The sequence below is a fragment of the Stegostoma tigrinum genome, chromosome 12 (genome assembly GCF_030684315.1).
Source record: "Stegostoma tigrinum isolate sSteTig4 chromosome 12, sSteTig4.hap1, whole genome shotgun sequence".
NCBI lineage: Eukaryota > Metazoa > Chordata > Chondrichthyes > Orectolobiformes > Stegostomatidae > Stegostoma > Stegostoma tigrinum.
This window is the reverse complement of record NC_081365.1, coordinates 24,122,603-24,146,340: the sequence shown is the minus strand read 5'-3', so window position 1 is coordinate 24,146,340 and position 23,738 is coordinate 24,122,603. Positions and strand designations below refer to the sequence as shown.

Sequence of the window (23,738 nt, the reverse complement as noted above, 5' to 3'; positions counted from 1 at the left end):
GTGACTGTAAACGATGGGTTCCCTCGCCATGTTGAAATTAATCATCGGACTACGTATTGTTCCGATCGCAGCATGGGTTGGAGGACAATTTGTTTTATAAGACACGTATCCAACTGCATGGTAATTGAACAGTGTGTTATCCCGTAGCACAGTCTGTAGAGCCGTTATTTGTAGCAACCCCAGGATGAAACCTTCACTAACTCTATGAAATAGATTATTCTGGTGAGCCTTGCTAAGAGGAGGGAGGAACTTGGAGGAGGGGTGTGCAACGTCGATGTGTGGAATTGACAGTTAATGGCCCTCCAATTGTACAGGTACTAAACCTAAGCCTGGTAAGGAAGGGGCCAACTGTGCGGATCCTAACAGCTATCCACTTTGTTTTAATGGCACTGGACGTTGTTGTGTATATGCCTTAGTAAACGTCACCAACCGTCCCCATGATGCTTCCTGGCCCGTCAGTGTGTACAACAAACTTGTATAAAGGAGAGCTATTGAACTGCCCTTTTGGAATAAAGCCCGGTAAATGTGACTTCAGGCATACAGTGGACTTGTGGGAGCTGTAATAGCACCCATGTAAAAACAGGTATGGGATATTTCTGTTTCATTCCTCAGACTTCCAACCATTTAAGGGTCAACCTTCCTGGAATGGTTACAAGGTAGTACGCGAGTCCATTACCTGCTACCGTGCAAAGAAGGGATTCGATTTCCTTCTCAATGGGACCTTTTCTACTGCTACTCCAACATTGCCAGTGCTGTTTGCTGTTGGGACCATTGGGCTTCTCACGATCCCTTGTCCCCAATGAGCACATACTTGATGTCACACGCTCCATAAGCAAGAAGTTTTGCACTGCCAGTCACCCTGGGCTCTCCCTTGGAATATGGCTTCCTGGGAACTGTCACTTTGGGAGTCTCCTCAGGGACAATGTCCGCTAAAAGCTGAAACTACCTTATATGTGGACTCACCGTCCTAGGAAATAGCACGATGTTGGCATTGGAAACAGTAAACTGAGAATTAGCCGAACTTCACCTCTATGCTCAGCAAACCCGGTGTGCGTGGACTATCAGCTGGCTCAACAAGGAGGAGTATGTACGATCATAGGGGATAAATGCATTACCCATGTTACTGATGAATCCTATAACGTTACTGAAGCTATCTAGGCCATGCAGGGTCAGTTGGACCAGTGCAGAGAAGGACCCCGACCTGGGGAAGGATGGTTGGGATGGCTTCTGGGTGGTTCTTGGGGCTTGTACCTACTGTATGGGTTGGTTGCCTTCTTGATTGTTGTAATTGTTTGCTGCGTGTTCCTGGTATGCCTGAACTCTTGTTGCAGAATTTTTACCGACAGACTAGTAGCTCCCCTCTTGGCCCCGATATAGGTTATCATGGAATGATAAAAGGTGGGAATATGTTAATGGGTTAATTTTTATACTCCTTCTCTCTTGGAGGTTTACCAGGTTGAGGAGCTTGACTGAGCTCGGACTTTTCTCTCTGGAGAGAAGGAGGAAGAGAGGTGACCTGATCGAGGTGTACAAGATAATGAGAGGCATGGGTAGAGTCGTTAGGCAGAGACCTTTCCCCAAAGCAGGATTGACTGCCACGAGGCATAGTTTTAAGGTGTCAGGAGGAAGGTATAGAGGAGATATCAGAGGGAGGTTCTTCACCCAGAGAGTTGTGAGTGCATGGAATAGTTTGCCAGTGGTAGTCGTGGAAGCAGAGCCATTAGTGATATTTAAGCGACTGCTGGACATGCACATGGACAGCAGTGAATTGAGGGGAATGTAGGTTAGGTTCGGTTATTTTTGGATTGGGATTATTCCACGGCACAACATCGTGGGCCGAAGGGCCTGTACTGTGCTATACTTTTCTATGTTCTGTGTTCATACAGGGGTATGTGAACACTGTCTCAACTTCCTGCTCAAATAGGATTTGGTGTGAAACATCTGTAAACATGAAAAGCATTAAGCTGTGTAATCTTTATGGCTCTACCCCCAGACTGCCGTCTACCCCTGTTTCTGCTGAAATGGCCAGGTCAGTGACCTTTGATCAAGCCAGGCAGTTGTCACCACATGAAATCGCATCCTGTCGTTACCATACACTTTGTGACGATCAAAGCTGTATCCTGTTCTCAGATGTAGTAATTGTTTTATGTATCTGCCAATTCCAAGGGTATAAAAGCGGGTACTGTCCTCTGTTCAGGGACAATCACTCACAATACTCAGCACTCTGTGCTGGGTTGTGTACAGTGATCTCCCGCAGCTTGTACTTGTTTAATAATAAAGGATTGTCTTTGTAACCAGGTCAGTGTCTTGCTCTTGCACCAAGTCCGTGAGGGTCTCTGAAAAATGAACCTAACATATGGGATAACACGGTGTGAAGCTGGATGAACACAGCAGGCCAAGCAGCATCAGAGGATCAGGAGGGCATAGGTGGCTGGGCATTTATTGTCCATTCCTAGTTGCACTTGGGAAGATGATGGGGAGCTGCCTTGCACAAGGTGATTCAAATTGGCTAAAGCCTGGTATCTGTGACGGTCAGGACTTTTGGGGGAGGCTGAGAGCCATCATCTTACTTGGCCTTTCTGACTGAAGATTGTTGCAAAATCTTGAGCCTTTCCTTCTGCACCGATGTGTTGGGTTTTCCATCATTCAGGATGAATATATTTGTACTGCGTCCTCCATCAGTGAATTGTTTAATTGTCAACCACCATTCATGATTGTGGACTGCAGTGCTCAGATATGATCCATTAGTTGTGGAAACATCAGCCTGGTATACCACTTGCTGCTTTTGATATTTGGCATGCAGACCTGTTTTGTAGCACTAAGTAGAAACCTTACTTTTATGCATGATGGCCCACCTCACCTCACAAGTGCTCAGTTTTGAGCTGTCATATGTTTGAAATATATCCCATTTAGTATGTTATTATAACATAGCACAATAGTGAGGATCCTCAATGTGAACTCAGGACTTGGTCTTGACAAGTCACTATTGTTGATACCGTCACAGACAGTTATATCTGCAGCAGGTAGTTTGGTTAGGATGAAGTCAAGCTTTCCTCTTCATTGTTTCCTTGACCACCTGTTGCAAACACAGTCCAATTGTTCTGTTCTTGAGGACTTCAGCAGTAGAGATGCTACTGAGTCACTTTTGACAATTGGCATTGAAATTTCCCATTCAGAATGCATTACGTCCTTGCCAACATGCCAACTCATGCTTCCTCCAAAAGATGTTGAACATGGAGGGATTCTGATTCATTGGATGGTGGGGGGAGGAGGGGTTTAGGTGGTAATCAACAGCAAGTTTTCTTGGCCACGATCAATCTGATGCCACAAGACTTGACGGGGTCCAATGTTGAGATTCCCAGAGCAACTCCTCCTAGACTGCATATCATAATTGAAGAGGGCTATACTGTCAACAGGGCTGATTTTGCCCTTGTCATTTCCAGCACCTAGATTGGTGCCAGGTGAGTCATCCAGATTTTACATTTCCAGCAGTTTGTGGTTTTTACTCTCTTTCAGAGGATGGTTGAGTCAACTACATTGCTGTGTTGAACACCACTGCAAAGGACAGCAGACTTTGAGAATCAGGTGGGTTTGACAACTGGTTCATGATTATCATTAAACTTTTAATTTCAGGTTGTTTGTTTCCAAATTCAACAACAGGAATATTCCAATATTGGGATTCGAACTCAAGTTCCCAGAGTACTAGTCCTGCAACAATACTACTGTGTCATTAATAATAGTGTGAAGCTGGATGAACACAGCAGGCCAAGCAGCATCTCAGGAGCACAAAAGCTGATGTTTCCGGCCTAGACCCTTCATCTCTGAAACGTCAGCTGTTGTGCTCCTGAGATGCTGCTTGGCCTGCTGTGTTCATCCAGCTTCACACTTTTTTATCTTGGATTCTCCAGCATCTGCAGTTCCCATTATCTCTACTGTGTCATTGACTTTGTTACAGATGGTTTACCTTGGAACAAAGTAAAATTGTATTCTTCTTAGCACACTGTTACAAAGACATAATTAAGCATAATTGTTTCTGTAGATTGGTAATTTACAATAAACTGAATGGAAATTAAAATGAAAACCTACAGCTTTTAGACTTGTAAACTGAAACCACCTTCTCATCAGCCAGGAAGAACATTGATTTGTGCCTATTTCACATCAATGCTTCTCATTTCTTTACTCCACTTGTTGCTTTTATGAATTTTCCGTGTTCTTCTGTTCCTCCACAGAGTGGCAACGTTGAAGTTCCAGTAGATAGAAATTTTTAGAAATCAAGAATTGTGAGAGCTTCCACTTTTATGTTAATAAACTAGCTGCAAGTAACTTGAAAGAAATCCTAAGTGAACTGTAGCTGTGTTTTTAAGGGCACAAGAATTCTCAGGATCTTGAATATTTGTCATATTCCACTGTTTTGATAAACTAGTGCTTTTAAGCTTGATATTTCATTACTATAATCCATGTGCATGTCTCAATCTTTATTTTGTTACTGGTAAATGATTTTAAAGTCAGTGATAACAAATGTGTTTTACATAGTTTGCTATTTCACCAGGCTAATTCCAAGATGACAAGTTTGTCATACAAGGAGAAATTGAGTCAACTAAGCCTGTATTCATTACAGCTAAGAAGAACAAAGGGAATTCATTGAAATGTATAAAATTCTGTCTGGGCTGGACAAACTGGATATAGGGATTATCGCCCCTTGGCTGAGCAGAGAGGAGTCTAGAACAAGGGGTTACAGTCTCAGATATGAGGGAGACTATTAGGACTGAAATTAGATCATTTTACCACTTTTTCCATTGCTCAACTCTGAAGGGAGCCTAATGATACAAAGAGTTATAACTTTTAATCACTACAAACAGTGTTAGTTGCATATTAGTCCTGGTTGTAAAGATTTGTCACATTTATGGACAAGCATATGGACGTACATGGAATAGTGTAGGTTAGATGGGCTTCAGATTGCTACGACAGGTTGGCACAACATCGAGGGCCGAAGGGCCTGTACTGTGCTGTAATGGTCTATGTTCTATGTTCACACATGAAACTGTTCTAATAATGGTATTGGTGGATTTTCATGTATTTTCTCAGCACGCATGGAAGTAAGTTGCTGTTCCTAGCAAGCATTGTCTGTTCTTTTTAATTGGGACTGGTCCTGGGAAAAGTATTCCCTCAATAAATCTATCATGTCAATTTGGGTTAAATCTATATTAGCAGACAAATCATCACAATGTCCACACACTGAACAGTCAGTTTATTTTATTATGTTCTTAAAACGATAAAACAAATGTCATTCATCTTTTGCTAAATTAAACAAATGCAACCCAATGAATTGAAACTTTATCTGCAGGTTGGACTTGTATTTTCACAGTTTGTTCCCAGTATATTGATGTAATCTTCTCTGGTTATAGTCCATAGTTATTTGGACAACAACAACTAAAATCTTGCAAATTCAGTTGCTTCTGATAAAGAGAAGTCAGTGGATATTCAAAAGGTAGAAACCCCAGTTGGATTTAAAAAATTACATTCCCAGTTTGTTGCGTAAAGGATGCTGGCTGAAAGAGAGTGTTTTTCAGTTTGGTTGTACCTTTGAGCACAAGGGATGGAAAATATTAAATAACAAACGTTATTAACAACGCCATCAATTTTTTTTTACGAAACATCTGTACATATGTACAAAATCATACAAATGGCAGGAATGTTCATGTTCTGTCTCACAGTCTCATTTCCCATCAAGTAATGCCTTGATGTCTTTCACTCCATATTCATTTGCTACAGCTGTTGCATGGTCCAAAGCATGGATGATGGCCAGAATTTTGATCACTTGTTTGATATTCTCCCTAGAGTAAGTTAATTTGAAGATGGCAAGTTACATTTACAAAGTAAAAATAAACTTGCACACAATTACACATCATCTTCAGAACAGTCATTCATATTTACACAATATTAACTTTTTTTCTGTTGTGTACAAAGTCTGGACCAAAATAGATAGCAGAGATTACTGCCATTATGTTTTTGAAGTAGGCAAATTAATTCTTCAGATTTTCTAATATTTTGTACTTCAGCACATCCACAATTCAACCTGGACCACTGATGGTAGATGCAACTTCAGAGTTTAAACAAAACTCACAGCATTCATCCAGGAAACAGTTTTTAGCAAATTCCAAAATGAATTTCCTCTTATCCATTTCAGATACTTAAGAAATACTTTCCAAGTTTTAAAGCAATGTGCTCAAATCAGATTTGAAAGAACAAGGGTGCCCTGTAAGGTGAGGCTATAAAGTCAGGTGCCAGAGCGTGAAGGAAGGTAAACCCCAGGTGTTCAGTATTAGATCCATCCTCATATTTACCAAAAAAAGGGATCAGTGAGTGGGGACAACTACCTTCATCAGAGCTCTTGGAGTAGGTTATCCATCATTAGCAATGGACAGTGCACACGAAAGTACCAGAATATTCAAAATGGGACTGGTGAGAAGGAAAAAAAATGACCTAAAAATACAAATTTGTCCCCTGTCACATTAAGGTGAAGTGGGTTTTACTGAAAGCACAGTGCACATTACAACAGCCCTAAGGGAAGGGGTGCTACTTTATGGCATTATTTATTTTTTTATTTGTTCATGCGATGTCAGTTTCATCAGCCAGACCAAAATTTAATGTCCAACCCATTGCCTTTGAGAAGATGTTGGTGAGCAGTGTACTTTAACAGCTGCAGTTTTTGTTATAGGTACATCCACACAAGTCAGGCAAGTTGTCAAATTACAAACTGATACCACGTCTACGTGTAGCACATACAAACCTTATCCCAGTAACCAATTTGGATTCAGACATTATTGTGGATGGTGAATTGAAACAAGTGCCTATATTTACCTTGCTGTACGTTTTTCTACATCAGAACAGCCAAGGCTTAGCCTGTATATGGTATCGGCCAAATGAACAAGGTAACAGCAGAAATTTTCCAGCTGTGGGATACTCTTGTCTCCTTTTAGGTTGACAAACCATTGTTTTGGTAAACAGGTGATGAGCTAAGAGATAAAAGAAGCATTGTGATATCTAACCATCATTTTACTTGAAACGAAAAGTTTTTTTTTAAAAACAGTATGACTCTAAAACAACGAAGTATAATGTATACTTTACACTATATTAGCTCACGATACAAGGAGAAACATAGAAATGTACAGCACAGGAGGTGTCCACGCTGCCTCTGCTGGCTTTGAAACAGCACTTACGCTTACTCCCTCACTTTCTACCCTGCATGACCCCCATCAAGTAACATTCCAAACCCCTTTGAAAATTATTAATGAAATGTTTCCATCACATTTTCAGCAGAAAATTCTAAATCCTGGCAATACAAATGAAGAAAAGAAACCTTATTCCATTGGATGCTACGTCAACGACTTTGAATACATCTGGTAATTCATGCTCTCATCAGAGAGAATAATTTTTTTCTATCTACTCCATCCAACCCATTTTGAAAATCTTGTTGAGTTGTGCTCTTCACCATCTCTGTACTAACAGCAAAGCTTTTCAAACCATTGTTCATAAATGTTCAACATTAGTAAACCTGTTTTGTACCCACATCTAACGCTTTTATATCATCCTGCAGTTTGTGGTACCCAAAATAATCACCCACAATACCCTAGCTGAGGGACAACTGTGATTTAAGAGTTCTATTCTGAACACACTGCTTTTACATTCTATCCTTCTATTCATAAACTCAAGTAACCCACAGCTTTTAAAACAAAAATCTTATAACAGCCTCTAATATTAAAAGTATAGCTATGTCTCTTGTTATGTTTGTAATTCCATGAATAAGTATGTCTGAGAGTCACATTTGAGCAAATGTAACAATTAAAATAAAGCAATGAAGGCATAAGAGATGTGGCAGTATGATCTGTTCAACATCTGGTACCCATCAGTGAGCAACAATATCAGCTGTTACTCAGTGGTAGCACTCTATCATCACAATCAGCAGGCTTTGGATTCAAGACCCATTCTGTAGACAAAAGGACAAAATCCAGCTTGACACTACAGTGCACTACCACCGGAGCATTATACTATTCGGCACCAGTTTTTGGAAGAGACAGTAAATCCAGGTCCCATCTATCCTTTCAAGATCCGATCACTATTTCAAGAGCAGTAGACGAATTTTACCTGTGTTCTGACCAAATTTATCCTTCAACCAAAATACCAGAAGTAGACCTCATCTATGGGATACTTCTATGTCCTAAATGTTTGTGGTGCTTTCCGTTGTTACATTTAAAACACATCATTGGAGTAGCTGTAAAAGTGGGTTGGCAAATTCTGAATGTATTACCTAATGCAAACTCTTTATTTTGTAACATAAATTGTAATGCAATTGTAATGTAATTTTAAATATTGCATGGGAAATTCAAAACAGGTACAAAGGTGAAACATGGAATCAAATGTTCAACTCTATGTTGTCATACAGTTTACAAGTATTGATATCAAGCTGACGAAAACTAAAATAATAGCAAAGAAACTTCCTGGGGATCCTTAAAACTTTTCAGCGTGTACTTCAGTTTACTTACACTCTGGCATTTCTTCAAGCTGTCATCTCCAGGATCTGAGTTCTGAAGAGCGAGAAGAATGTAGCGATTTAAAAGGCTGTCCACAGTTAGCTCTTGCAATGTTCGATGTGAGATTATGCCAGTCCACTGCAAGATGTTATCCAAAAACTGAAAAAGTAGTAACATATAATAAATTCAGTTGAAAGCTATTGTTTGCATAAATAAAATGAAGCAGCCAACCGTACTGAAGCCTACTATGGGGAAATATTTTCTATACCAGTGTAATAGGCAAGATTAATGGGCAGCATGCTGGCTCAGTGGTTAGCACTGCTGCCTCACATCACCAGGGACTTGGGTTCGATTCCACCCTTGGGCGACTGTCTGTGTAGAGTTTACACATTCTCACAGTGTCTGTGTGGGTTACCTCTGGGTTCTCCGGTTTCCTCCCACAGTTCAAAGATGTGCAGGTTAGGTGGATTGGCCATGCTAAATTGCCCAGGGATGTGTAGCTCAGATGGGTTATAGTGGGGATGGGTCTGGGTGGGATGCACCAAGGATTAGTGTGCACTTGTTGGGCCAAAGGGCCTGTTTCCACACTGTAGGGATTCTATGCCCTAAGACATTAAATACTTTTTCTTGCAGCTGATGCAATCTGTTTGTCATATTTTGTTATGCAATAAGATTATTTAAGAACTATTGAGAAAGAGCGAACTAATACTTGTCACTGGCACAAATCCAGATTCGTATTAATCAGATCATATTAATCTACTGCTTAGTTTATCCTAAAATTGTCCCTTGAAGCAAAAGAAAATCTGTGCAGTATTATGTGAATGAAGCATATTACAGAAATTGTTCAAGAAATCTGCACAGCAAGTTACTTGTCTAAAATCTCAGCAAATTTCCTGCAGGATCGCAACAGTTGCAGAAATAATACACTACACTTTGAATTTCAGATGGTCATGTTGGACTTCATTTGATACAAATAATTTCTAGCTGCATTACTTCAGTTTCTTACCTAAAGAATGTTACATACACTCACATTCCAACCAACAGAAATAAAACATTTCAATTGGATCTTCAGCAATCAGTCAGTGTCATGGGGCTGTACAGCACAGAAACATTCACCTCGTCCACATTGACCAGATAACCTAACGTAATCTAGACCTATCTGCCAGCATTTAGCCCATATCCCTCTAAACACTTCCTATTTATATAATTTTTTAGATGCCTTTTAAATGTTGTAATCGTACCGGCTACCAATTTGTCTGACAGCCAAACATGCACCACTCTGTGATAAAAAAGGTCCCTTTTAAATCTTTCCCCTCACCTTAGTTTTGGATTCCTCTACCTTAGGGAAAAGACATTGAGTATTCAACCTATCCGTGCCCCTCACTATTTTATAAACCTCAATAAGGTCACCCCTCAGCCTCCAATGCTCCAAATAGCCTCAGCCTATTCAGTCTCTCCCTATAGCTCAAACCTTCCAATCTTAGCAACATCTTGTGAATCTTTTCTGAACTCTTTCAAGTTTCATAACATCCTTCCTCTACAGGGAGAACAGAACTGAATGCAGTATTCCAAAAGTGGCCTAACCAATGTCCTGTACAGCCACAACATGACCTCCCAACTCCTATACTTAATGCACTGACTGATAAAGGCATGCATACCAAATGCTTTCTTCACTATCTTGCCTACCTGGGGCTCCAATTTCAAGAAAATCCAAAGAATCTTGGCTCCAATTCCACACGCTTATTTTTGCCAAGATTACACAGAATATTATTTGATACTTGGTAGTTCATATAAATAGCATTCAAATGCATTTCCTTAGCCATATTGGTTGCTTCTTGAAAAAAAATCCACTGGGTTAATTAGATATGCTTTACTCTTTAGCAACATATGCTGGCTCTCCAAGGTCTGCTTACATTTATGCAAATGTTCAATCACCCCATCCCCAGCTAAAGATTCTAGTAACCTGCCCATGGCTGATATTAAACTAACAGATCTTTAACTGCCTAGTTTATCTCTTTTACCCTTCTTAAATAACAGAGTAAGATTGCCACTAAATTTAGATTAATGGACTAATGCTGTATACCTTTGAATTCAACAATGCTTTTACTTTACTTCCCAAATTGAATAGCCCCAAAGTTATGGTTCTATAAAAATGGCAGAACAGTAACATTAAAATAATCAATTTTTAATCTCTCACCTTAAGTGCTGACCAAAACTGTCGCTGAAAAAATAGGTAGGGTCCTGAGTTCTTGTTTTCCAGCACACTACAATAATACATCAATAAATTACTTCAATATTAAAACAAAATATGAGATAAAACATGCAATTTGTTACAGATTTAACCAAAGTTTGATTGGAAGCAGAGTGAAGGCAGTAGAACACGAAGGTAAAATCAATGCTGATTAAAGTGAGGGATATTAGTTCAAGCAAATTAGGCACATTTAAAAAAAAGATAAAATGGTTACATCAACATGGCAAAGCTTTATTAACCAGCACCTATGGGACCAGGGGCGTGCAAGTTGATCAAATACAAAAATAGAAATAGCTGGAAAAGCTGAGCAGGTGTGAAAGCATCTGCGGAAAGAAATCAGAATTAACATTTTGGGTTGAGTGACCCTTCTTGAGAACTGATGATAGCTAGGAAAATATCAGTTTATATGCAGAAGGTAGGGTTAAGGCAAGGGGGAAAAGGAGTAAGAACAGTCAGACAGACAGAGGAGTGGATATCGATCTGGCTAGGAGGGTAAACAGCTGTTCATGGGGACTGTTAGTGACTAACAGTGGGTGGTGCGTAACAGGAGACAATCTGATAACAAGGTTTGGTCATGTGGGTTGAGTTAAGGACATGGGAAAGCACAAGCCCTAAAGTTATTGAACTCGATATTGAGTTCGCAAGGCTGCAGGGTCCCCAGGCAGAAAATGAGGTGCTATTTTTCCAGCTTGCGCTGAGCTTCAATGGAACATTGCAGCAAGCCAGAGACCAGAGATGTTGGCCAGGGAACAGGGTGGCGTTTTGAAAAGGCAGGCACTGGAAATTCAAGGTTTTTTTCGTAAACAGAATACAAATGTTTTGCAAAGCGGTCACCCAATCTACACTTTGTTTCCCCAACATAGAGGAGACCATACCGTGAGCAGTGAACGCAGTAAACTAGACTGGGTGAAGTGCAGGTAAAGCGCTGCTTCACCTGGAAGGTGTGTATATGCCACTGGATACTAAAGAGGGCGGAGGTAAAGAGACAGGCATTACACCTTCTGCGAATGCAACACAAGGTGCCGTGAGGCTGTGGTGGGGTGGTGCTGGACCAGGGTGTCCCAGAGGGAATGGTCTCTGCAGAAGGTAGACAAGGGGAGGGGAATATCTATCTGGTGGTGGCATCTCATTGGAGTTAGCGGCAATGGTGGCTAATGATCCTCTCCATTTACATCCTCCTTATATATTTCAGCAGTACAAGTCAGACTGTTTAAATTCACGGTATTTTTTTCAATGCTGTGGTTATCCATAATACCAAAAGAGCCCCCATTCATGCAGACACGGCCCTTGATGTCAAATGGTCGTGACAGATTGCAGGAAGTGTCTGTATGGTGACGTCACTAACAAGAGCAAGGTAAAAGAAGCTTTCCCATTCAGAGACTTCTCCAAGGTTGATCCCCTCAATTGCCATTCCTGTGCTGTGGCTGTCAAATAGCCACCATACTAGTTAGGGCCCTTCTGGATGGATAAGGAAAAATCAATCTTCTCATCTGGATGCTAAAATGGCCAATACACTGCATTTGCATATGGAAGTACAGCTGGTGATGTCAGCTGGCTGCAATACTATGTTTCTACACGTGCGTGCTCATTGCCCTTTCTAGTGGTAACATTCACAGTAAATATGCCTTTTCTTTGCAAAAGTTGTTTCAATACAATTTGCTTTGAAAATATACAATGTCTTTACCTAGAGAACAGCAACACTGACATATAAACCATTTTCACTGCAATATTTTGCTTAGTTTCCAAAGGAAAGCTAAAATATCTTAAAAACATCTCAAATGTAAAATTAATCTGGTTAAAACAGGTAACCCACCCAGGTAACAGAGCACTAATGTTACATGGAAAACTGGGAGTGTGAAAGGGCAAATGCAGAAAACAAAAAGGGCCCATGTTTTGGAAAACACTGAAATTTAAATTGTAAGCATGGGTTACTCAGAAAATATTCTACATTTTAGACCCACCAATCTGCCTTTATCTGTCAACAAGTTTTCCCTCAAGTTCTTTTAATGCTCCTTAACATGTAATAATGACCTGGCTAGGCTGTCATTTATTTGCTGACAGGAGTTTTACAACAATCAACAGTAGTTACATTTTTATCACTAGGCTACGTTTTATTTCAGATTTTTATTGATTGCAATCTTCACCATCTACCATAGGGGGACTCAAACTCATGTTGTCCAGAACTTTCGCCTGATGTTCTGAATTATTAAACCAAAAAAAAAACAAAATCTGCAGATGCTAGAATTCAGAAATAAAACCAGAAATTACTGGAAAAACTCAGGTCTGGCAGCACCATAGCAGGGTAATGTGTATTTTTTTTCCTCCTAGTATTGGATACAGTTCAGAGAAAGATCCCCATGCCTAGTCCAGGGACGAAAAACTTGTCTTATGAAGAAAGATCATCGGAGGGCTTCTAACAGGGATAAACTTCATTAAAAGCCACCATCTCTACTTGGAGATGTGTATTTCATGACATGTGTGTGACAGGGAAATTGTGTATATTTCTGAGAATGAGGGAGTCAAATGTATCCTTTGCAGTAGATTAATGGTCAAGGCCATCATTTTTGTATTTGCATGGCCACTGGATATTAGGTCCAGGTGTATTTCTCACTCATCCTCTTCCTTGAAGGTAGCAGCATGTCTACCACTATGGTTCATTGCCAGTTCATCTTCTCTCTGCTGCAGCACATTGCACACACAATCACAATATGGGAGACCATTGAAGGGCCACATTGAAGGGATCTCCAGAATAATCGAAGTGCCAGACCATTACTTTAGAAGGCCAACTATCTACTTAATGCTCACTCTTGTCTGCAGGTGTATGTAGTCCTCTGCTTTGGTTTTGGGATTTAGCACTGACATCAGCTGACACTTATTTGGTAGAGAAGCCATTGCCCATGATCTAATCACAAACACAGTCTGGTAGTGCGAAAAATACAGGCAGCAGGAATGTCTCGCAGAAGCAAATCATTGCAGTTGAAAAATAAAGGTGCTGAAGAAATTCAGCAAGTCTAGCAGCATCCGTGGAAAGCCAAAGTTAATATTTCAAGTCTACGATGCCTTTTTCGGAACACTGTCTAGCATTTGCTGTACTTTGTCTTTTTTAAGTAATTCAAGTTTTTGGGAACCTTGTGTATATATCTGAGGGATCCTTCTGCAGCAGTCACAGACATTTTAAACAGTGATGGAGTGAAAGACCTACCTGTTCACAGAAGTGCCTAGCTGCTGTGGGGGAAGTGTCATGACCACACACAAGCAGTCTGTTAGTTCCCCAATTCCAAACCAGAGGGAATCCTGTCATGCAATCAAATCCAAGTATCTTCCCAGACTGACTTGCCTAATCTGTGAAAAACCTTACGCATTCCCCTGCCCTCACAAACAAAGCACTTGTTAGTTGCTTAATGCAACAATGGGATATTTGTGTGAAGTCAGTCAGCAGCCCAAGACAACACTTTGAAAGGCTCTGAGATAACCAAGTGTGGAGCTGGATGAACACAGCAGGCCAAGCAGCATCTCAGGAGCACAAAAGCTGACATTTCGGGCCTAGACCGAAAGACTCTGTACAGTATCAAGCACCACAATCACTTCATTGAGACAGACAATGGCTGTCCATTACAATTCCATAGCCTCAATTCTTCTGCAGCATGGTGCATGTTAACAACCCCTCTGAACTTGACAAATGCCATCTTTTGAGACACTTGTGTTTCAATACTTCTGTGTAGCTTAGCCTCTGTACTCCTTTTGAGCTGGGTACTGTCTTCTTTGAACATTCAATTGCCTTACTACCACTATGCAACCTCCATGTATGCATCATGTGTTGTTGATCCATCATTGCCAGTTGCTGGGCCTCATGTGGTTGATGTAGTCTCTCATTCTCACCCACTTTCCATCAGACCGGAACAGCCAAACTCAGAAGTCCTGAGCAGCCATCTTTCTTTGAAGTCCTCATGGTGCAACTGTTCTCATCAGATATCATGGCCTGTATATGCGACAGGGGACTAAGGAGATAACCATTCAATTTCAGTCCTCCACACTCAGTGAGCCCTCTAAAAGGTTCAAAGCCTTCAGATGCTTCACCTGAAACTTCCTGCCTGCAGTATGCAATGACTGAAGGTTATAGGTAACTGCTGCTCAACTCGTGGCTCCTTTGAATAGTCAAACTGTGGACCCTCCATGGAATCTGTGTCCTGGGGAAAATACTAAAACTGTATAAAAGCGAGGTCAATTGACTGCTTAACAGGATCACATAAATATGGGTCACCGGCCTGCTTGATCCTAAAACCACCTCACTGCCCTAAGAAGCCCGGCCAGCTGCAGGAAGCTGTTGGGGAAATCAGTTCTTCACAATTTTACTGACAACCCCCGCCGACTTCAAGCATGACAGCATGGGACAAGTAAATTTCTACCCAAGGATCAGACTTTATAAAGATAGTGTTTATGAGGGAGTTCAAATTACATCAAAAATTTGAATACCATATTTTACCTGTATACAAAGCATATTACTACTTTCTTAGATACAAAGCATAACACCTTGCAACACAGACAGAAAAAAGTTGTGGGAAAAAATCCACATGCAGAATGTGACTGGAGAACAATTAATCTAAAGGCACGCTATTTCACACATTTCATTCCAGTTCTCAAGGATTATAACCCTAACCACAAAAATATACTTGCCCCATTAAATTAGATCAACCACCTTACACACACAATGAACTGGTTTCATATTAGCAAGCACCTGAACTCCACAAGGAAATGTTTCAGGTCCTGTGACCCTTCCTCAGAACAACAGGCTGAGGAAGGATCACCGGACCTGAAACATTATCTCAGATAACATCTGAGGAAGGGTCATCGGATCCGTAAAGTTAACTCTGTTTTTCCCTTCACATATGCTGCCAGGCCTGCTGAGCTTCTTCAGCAACTTTGTTTTTGAGCCCGAATACAATGCTCTCTTGAATTGGAGGAGAAATATAAAAGGATCATCACTGAAGACAATTATGGACCTCAATTTATTAATAAGTAAGGTGATGGTCATAGAAATAAACGTGAAGCAGTTGGATTACTCACTGAAGTAGCGATCAACAGGCATGTAATTTCCTTGTTAAGCTGCTAGATAATTTAGTTATCATCTAACTATATCAACCAGAAGTTGCGCACTTCTATGATTTAATGCAAGTTTGGGGGAACAATTTGGCATCAAAACCACAGTACTGTGTACCTGGTTTGCAGTATCTTACAGAATTCAAACTTAGTGGAATAAAGCATTGTAAGCAGGAAAATTTCACAATCAGAAGTGCATATTCAAATTAATATACTGTCAGTTCTATGAGAAATCTTGCTACATTCCTGCCTGAATGAAATAGCTGGCCAGCACATTATAGCATCATGAAGACAAGCAGCTGTATGTTGTACAATTCAGTAGATTTTTCCAATTATTTTTGTAGCCAATTCTGGTAGTTTACTCAACTGAACATAAATTCAGGAAATAACTTCATGCCCAAAAACTGACCGACCTTAATGCAAAGGGCATATCATAAAATTCAGTATCCCATATATTGCTTAAAATAAGCAATAGTAGAATCTTATGTGAACTAAGCATAAAATACAGCAGGAACACTAAAATTTGATATTTTGAAATCCAAGAAATTGTAATCGAAAAATCGCATTTGAAGAAAGCAAAACATACCTCTTTGGATAAAGTGGTACAAAAACATCTTCATCCACAGCTTTCCTGATTCTCAAGATGATGGTCTTTAGTAAAGTCTGAGAAAATTTTATGCGGTTTATTCATTCCACGAATTAAAACAACCAGTGATACTTTTGTACATGCCAGTATCCTACACAATTAATGCTAACACAATTAAAGTGAAACACATTAAAATAACATACAAGTTTTGATATGTGTCAAATATGTATTAAAACTACCAGTCAGTGATAACAATGGAGTTTAATGCAGACAAGTGTGAGGTGATGCACTTTGGTAGGAGTAACCAGAAGACAAAGTACTGGGCTAATGGTAAGATTCTTAGTAGTGTAGATGAGCAGAGAGATCTCAGTGGCCATGTACACAGATCCTTGAAAGTTGCCACCCAGCTTGACAGGGCCGTTAAGAAGGCAGACAGTGTTTTAGCTTTTATTAATAGAGGGATCGACTTCCAGAACCACGAGGTTATGGTGAAGCTGTACAAAACTCTGGTGCGGCCGCACTTGGAGTATTGTGTACAGTTCTGGTCACCGCATTATAAAAAGGATGTGGAAGCTTTGGAAAGGGTGCAGAGGAGATTTACTAGGATGTTGCCTGGTATGGAGGGAAGGTCTTACGAGGAAAGGCTGAAGGACTTGAGGCTGTTTTCGTTAGAGAGAAGAAGGTTGAGAGGTGACTTAATTGAAACACATAAAATAATCAGAGGGTTAGATAGGGTGGATAGGGAGAGCCTTTTTCCTCGGATGGTGACGGCGAGCATGAGGGGGCATAGCTTTAAATTGAGGGGTGAAAGATATAGGACAGATGTCAGAGGTAGTTTCTTTACTCAGAGAGTAGTAAGGGAATGGAATGCTTTGCCTGCAAAGGTAGTAGATTCGCCAACTTTAGGTACATTTAAGTTGTCATTGGACAAGCATATGGACGTACACGGAATAGTGTAGGTTGAGTGTAGGGCTTGAGATCGGTATGACAGGTCGGCACAACATCGAGGGCCGAAGGGCCTGTGCTGTAATGTTCTATGTCTATGTTCTATCTATCTCAGATTATGCAGATAGGTGCAATTTGGCCATTATGCCATTTTTGCGATCAGCTAGCCAAACATCCCATTCCTCTGTTCATTACTCTTCTATCTTTTATCCATTTTTCTTAATCTAGTTCTCTTTTGAAAGTTATTCTTAAAGTTGTTCCTGTCAGCCTTTCAAGGTAACAACTTTCTGGGGAAAAATATGTTTATGCCACCTACGGTTCTTCTATCAACCACCTAAAATATACATCCCTGTCGATCCATCCATCTGCCACCAGAAACAAACTCTCTTCATTTACACAACACTTCTCTAAAATCTCCTCTTAACTACCTCTGCTATAATCAGAGCAGAAGAGGATGAACAGAAAAGACAACAAAACATACCTGCGTGTATTTATTTTCTCCATTTACTACTGAAGGGTATCCTTCAACTAACTTCAGTATTAATTTGACTAGTCTGGATGTCTGAGACGATGACAGAGGATCCCAAACATTTTCTGCTAGACCTAGGATGAGGATTAAAAAAAACATTTTTTTCCTGCTTGAGATTTTCTGGTATTCTACTATTTAGACTCAATAAAAATTGCTTGAAAGGCGCACAATTAATTTTGATTATGGATAAGGACTGAAACCAAGTGCAATGTTAATATCAACGTTATACTTCTCATGCAAATATAACATTACTCAGTCAGAAAAAATCAGGATCACCACATTTTTAAGTATCAGAATTAACGAGTTACTGAGGAACAATTTTACTTTTCCTTTAACACAACAACCCATTACTTTTGCAGTAATTAGGATCAGAGTCATACGGAAACAGATCCTTCGGTCCAACCAATCCAGACTGAACATAATCCCAAATTAAACGAGTCTCAGCTGCCTGCTCCTGGTTCATATCCTTCCAAGCTTTTCCTATTCATGTACCTATCCAAATGTCTTTTAAACGTTCTAATTGTACCCACATCCACTACCTCCGCAGGAAGTTCATTCCACACGCAAACCATCCTCTGTGTAAAAAATTTTCCCATCATGTCTTTTAAAATCCCCTCTCACCTTAAAAATGTGTGCCCAGTCTTGAAATCTCCCATCCTAGGGAAAAGACAACTACCATTAACTCTATATATGCCTCTCATTTTATTTTAGAAACTTCTATCAGGTCAGCTCTCAAGCTCATACACTCCAGTGAAAAATATTCCGGCCTAGCCAGTATTTATATATAAATCAAACCTTCCATACCTGGCAATATCCTGCTAAATCCCTACTGAGCCATCTCTAGCTTAAAAATATTCTTCCTCTAATAGGCCAACCAGAACCGGACACAGTATTCCAGATAGGCCTCACCAATGTCCTGTACAACCTAAGCATGACTTCCCATCTCCTATACTCAAAGGACTGAGCAAAAAGGTGAGCGTGCCAAACCTTTTTAACCACCCTGTCTATATGTGACACAAACTTCAAAGGATTATGTATCTGCACCCTCTTAGATAACACAGAGTGGAACTGGAGGAACACAGCAGGCTAGCCAGCATCAGAGCAGCAAGAAAGCTGAAGAAGGGTCCTGACCTGAAACATCAGCTTTCCTGCTCCTCTGACGCTGCCTGGCCTGCTGTGTTCCTCCAGCTCCACACTGTGTTATCTCGGACTCCAGTATCGGCAGTCCTTACTCTCCCTAGGTCTCTCTGTTCTACACCACTATCCAAGGCCCTACCATTAATTGTATAAGCTCTATCCCCTTGTTTGCTGTTCGAAAACGCAATACCTTGCATTTATTCAGATTGAACTCCATCTGCCATTTTTCATACCACTGACCCATTTCATCAAGATCCCTTTGTATTCCTGGCCTTCTTAAATGTCTACTATGCCAATTTTAGTGTCATCTACAAACTTACTAACCATATCTTCTATATTTTCATCCAAATCATTCTGTACTTCTGAAATGCAACATTGGATGGCAGTTTGTAATAAAGCCAAATCTTGCACATTGGGGAGGTCATGCAATCATTACCTCTTTAAAAGCAACCAGTTAAAATGAAGATCAACTTTTCTATACTTTATCTCACTATTTCTTGATTTTAAAGAAGACAATTGTATCACTGCCTTCCACAAGAGATTGCATTTTTTGTCTTATGCTTTATTGGAACGCGTTGCATAACGACAATGTGAAATTAAATTTGTAAAGATACTTGCAATTTATCATAGCAACTACTTTAATACCCAATTGGGAAAAAATAGATAACAATGCTGAACCGACGAAATGTTGGGCAATTTAGAGGACATGTCATTCAGATAAACCATTTGTTAAGGTAATTCCTATTATTAAAGCTTTAATTACCTGTTAGTTTTGGTAAAACCACTTTTTCTACAATCGCAGGCAACAGGTACGTGTCAACATCGTCCATCTGTGGATCCTGTCCCTCTTCACATCCATAAAACAGCAAAGATTCGAACCACAGCATACTTTCAAAGTCACGACAATTTGGCTATTAGAAAAACAGTGATTATGCAATGCGTGTTTATCTACTTGATACAACACAAATAAAGCTTTGAAACAATTATCAAGTGCCATTTACTTATCTGAAAAATGCACACTTTGCAGTTTGAAGTAAACAGATTTTACCAAATTCCTCCTTGCAGTAAAGGCAGCAATTCAAGAAGATAGTTTACCTTACTGCAACCTTCTCAAAGGCAATTAGGGTTGGAAAACAAATGCTGGCCTAATGAGGGATACCCACATAACAAATGAATAATAAAGCAGAAAATGTTACATGAATTTTCAGGATGGTTATGAGACTTTTTCAATGAAAATTGATATGCAAACCAGACTTCATTAGGTGGTTTCAGAAAAGAATTCAGACCCATCAAATCAGGTTGAAATGTCATGTGCTAGGGCATTGAAAGGAGGCATTCAGATTAGTCTAGAGAGATGGGTAAAACTACATTCACCTGACAGACAAAATATATTAATCATAAAGACAGGGTACACTACTCGAGGCAGGTAAAAAGTGTTTGAAATCACTTGCAGAAAATATTCAGTTGAAGTGTCAGCTCACAGAGAAAACCCCCTCTTATTTTGGATCTTCACTCCCTTCACAAACCATGTGAACAAGACAATCAGTATGACTTTGCTGAGATAGAATCAGTCACCATTTCACAGCAGGTGACACATGATCTGTAGTTACACAAATATGAAAGAAAAGTTGCCAAATTTCTGTGGCCTAAATTCAATCCCATTACCAATACTAGAAGTGACTACTCTTCATTTTACTGTCTTCTTCAGTCAACAGTACATTTATTCAAACAAACATATAGGCCTATTTATGGATAAATTACACAGATAATTTTATTCATGTCCTTTTCACTCCATTCCTTGTCAGCTGCACACTATTCCTTAAATCCTTGCAGGCTCTGTTCTACCAGTGCTAATCTCTCACAATCCACATCAAAATGCTGAAGGACACCCCAGATGATTCACCAAGCAAGTTTTTATCTCTCCTGGTGGGAAACTGGGAAAGATTACATTCCCAAAGCAAAAACAATTCTCCACTATACAAGCTTTTAGTAAATTCAGAACACTTCAGAGCCACAACTTTTTTTTAACCCAAGCAACTTTCAGGTCTCACCTCAAAAGGATTCCATTGGATGAGTTGCAACCGAATAAGTGGATTAAGTAGTTTTGGAAGGCAGAGACCAATATATGCATCTTTATAATGAACATAATACATTTTTCGCCAGACTTCAAATCGTGTCTTAATGCAGTCAAGTGTACAGAAATCATCTAGGACGTCTTCAAACACTTTTCTTGATTCATTAACAATTCGATCTACAAAAGATGTTAGCATTTTGAAATGTTCATTGAAAAAAATGGATGTTACGTGTATATTTTAACACTTACACACACACACACACACACACACACACACACACACACACACACACACACAAAATGAAGCAGCCCTGGGATAAACTGTTCCACAAAATTATGAAAACAGACAAACAGTAAATTAATGCAAATAAATTCAACCCTTGCAATGGATTACAGTTCCTAATGTGACAGGGTGACTTTTTCTATATAACATGCTTTATCAACAATATTCTAAAGTATACAGTTTTCAAAGCATTTCCTTCCTTGATTTTGTAATGGAGTGCAATTTCAGAACATTTTGCAATAGGCGTACCGTTTTCCATATTAAAACTGTTGATATCTGTGGAAGTTTCTTCATCATCACTTGATAGACCTTCATGATGTTCTGCCATCTTTCCTGCTTGTTCTCTAGCCAGTCTTCGACGTGCTCTAATTAATAAGAATTCAGAAGTAATGCGTCACATTTCCATCAGGACCGTTTGCTTAAACATTCATTTCTGTTCTTCTAAGAACTCAGAACTATAGAATGTCTCAAAAATATATAAAGATTAGATTCCCTACAATGTGGAAACAGGCCCTTCGGCCCAACAAGTCCACACCGCCCCTTGAAGCATCCCACCCAGACCCATCCCCCTATAACCCACACACCCCTGAACACTACGGGCAATTTAGCATGCTCAATCCACCTAACCTGCACATCTTTGGACTGTGGGAGGAAACCAGAGCAACCGGAGGACACCCACACAGACACGGGGAGAACATGCAAACTCCACACAGACAGTCGCCCGAGGTGGGAATTGAACCTGGGTCCCTGGCGCTGTGAGGCTGCAGTGCTAACCACTGAGCCACCGTGCCACCCCTAACTTTATTCATTTAATTTTTGAATTTTCAATTTTTCTTTGCATTCTCAATGACAATGTAAGATTGAGTCTTAGTCATTAGCTACTCTTTATACACTTACAAAATGCCCTTTTGCAGTTTCTGCTCACAAACACTAAACAGGATTGCGAGTGTTCCAATTTAATTGAAGTTCCAACTGAAATGGTGTATAAGCATGGTGTAGACACAGTACAAAATACCTGGCAGGATGTAGAAATAAATGTAGCTGCCTCAGTACCAGCTGAGGACCGTAATAACTTGCATTTATACACACCTTTAACATAGTGGAAACAGAGCATAGAACAGTACAGGCCCTTCGGCCCACAATGTTATGCCGACTTGTTATCCTACTAAGATCAATCTACCCTGCATACCCTACATTTTACCATCTCCATGTGCCTATCCAAGAGTCGCTTAAAAGTCTCTAAAGGATCTGCCTCCACTACCACATTCCAGATTAAGTTACAAGTGTCAGCTGAGAACCAACATAGGTTGTGTCAGTACAAGGCTGATGTTCAAACAGGACTTGATGAGAGTTAGGAATGTGGCAGCAGAGTTTTGCATTACCTCAAGGTTAAGGAGGGTAAAATGTGAGAAGGCAATTCAGAGCATGTTGAAAATGATTACAAACTGAAAGAACTGCGGATGCTGTAAATCAGGAACAAAAACAAAGTTGCTGGAAAAGTTAAGCAGGTCTGGTAGCATCTGTGAAGGAAAAAACAGAGTTAATGTTTCGGGTTCTGTTCTGAGGAAGGGTCACCGGACCCAAAACGTTAACTCTGTTTTTGCTTTGAAAATGGTTAAGTCTAGAGGTAACAAAAGCACGGATGAACATTGGCATCAGCACAATCAGGTGATCTAAAGGAAGTGGGAAGAGTTGATCTTATATGATGGCACAAAAGTATGGCCAGAAGGTCTCATGGTCAAATATGAATCAGCGTTCGATTGTTGGCAAGATGAAGTCAGCAGCTAGGGAGTGGAGCTTGTGCCAAGGACCGAAGATTATGCTTTTATAAGGAGATGGAAAACAGGGGCAGGAGTACTTGGTCTCTTGAACCTGCTACATCATTCAATAAAGTGTACAAAATGATCAGAGGTATAAATAGAGTGGACAGCCAGAGACGTTTCCCTAGGATGGAGGTAGCTATTGCGAGGAAGGTGAGTGGGGGTAGATATAGGGGAGAAGTCAGAGGTAGGCTCTTTACTCAGAGTGGTAGGGGCGTGGAATGCATTGCAGGAGAGGGTAGTGGAGTTGGCCTCATTAGGGGCTTTTAAGCGGCCATTAGATAGGCATATGGATGATAGTACAAAGTAGGGGTGGAGGTTTGATAGCCCTTTGGTTTAGGGTAAAAGTTCGGCATAACATCGTGGGCCGAAGGGCCTGTACTGTGCTGTACTGTTCTATGTTCTAAAATCGTGGCTGATCTGATTGTGGCCTTAACTCCACTTTTCCACATGCACTCTATAACCTTGAACTCCTTTGTCAAACA

At 40.2% G+C, this 23,738-nt stretch overlaps 1 protein-coding gene across 2 annotated transcripts in view; it reads right to left on the bottom strand.

The window, feature by feature from the left end:
- Nucleotides 1-5,238: 5,238 nt before the first annotated feature.
- The window catches only part of paxbp1 (PAX3 and PAX7 binding protein 1), a 42,040-nt gene continuing 23,540 nt past the window's right edge, over nt 5,239-23,738 (bottom strand). For both annotated transcript variants that reach the window (XM_048540252.2, XM_048540254.2), the window contains exons 10-18: nt 21,683-21,798; nt 21,128-21,327; nt 19,840-19,987; nt 17,892-18,013; nt 16,466-16,542; nt 10,729-10,795; nt 8,544-8,690; nt 6,862-7,016; nt 5,239-5,834 (exon numbers count right to left, since the gene is read on the bottom strand). In XM_048540252.2, coding sequence (XP_048396209.2) covers nt 5,717-5,834; nt 6,862-7,016; nt 8,544-8,690; nt 10,729-10,795; nt 16,466-16,542; nt 17,892-18,013; nt 19,840-19,987; nt 21,128-21,327; nt 21,683-21,798 — 1,150 coding nt within the window. In that variant the 3' untranslated portion in view covers nt 5,239-5,716. The remainder of the gene's footprint in view (nt 5,835-6,861; nt 7,017-8,543; nt 8,691-10,728; nt 10,796-16,465; nt 16,543-17,891; nt 18,014-19,839; nt 19,988-21,127; nt 21,328-21,682; nt 21,799-23,738) is intronic.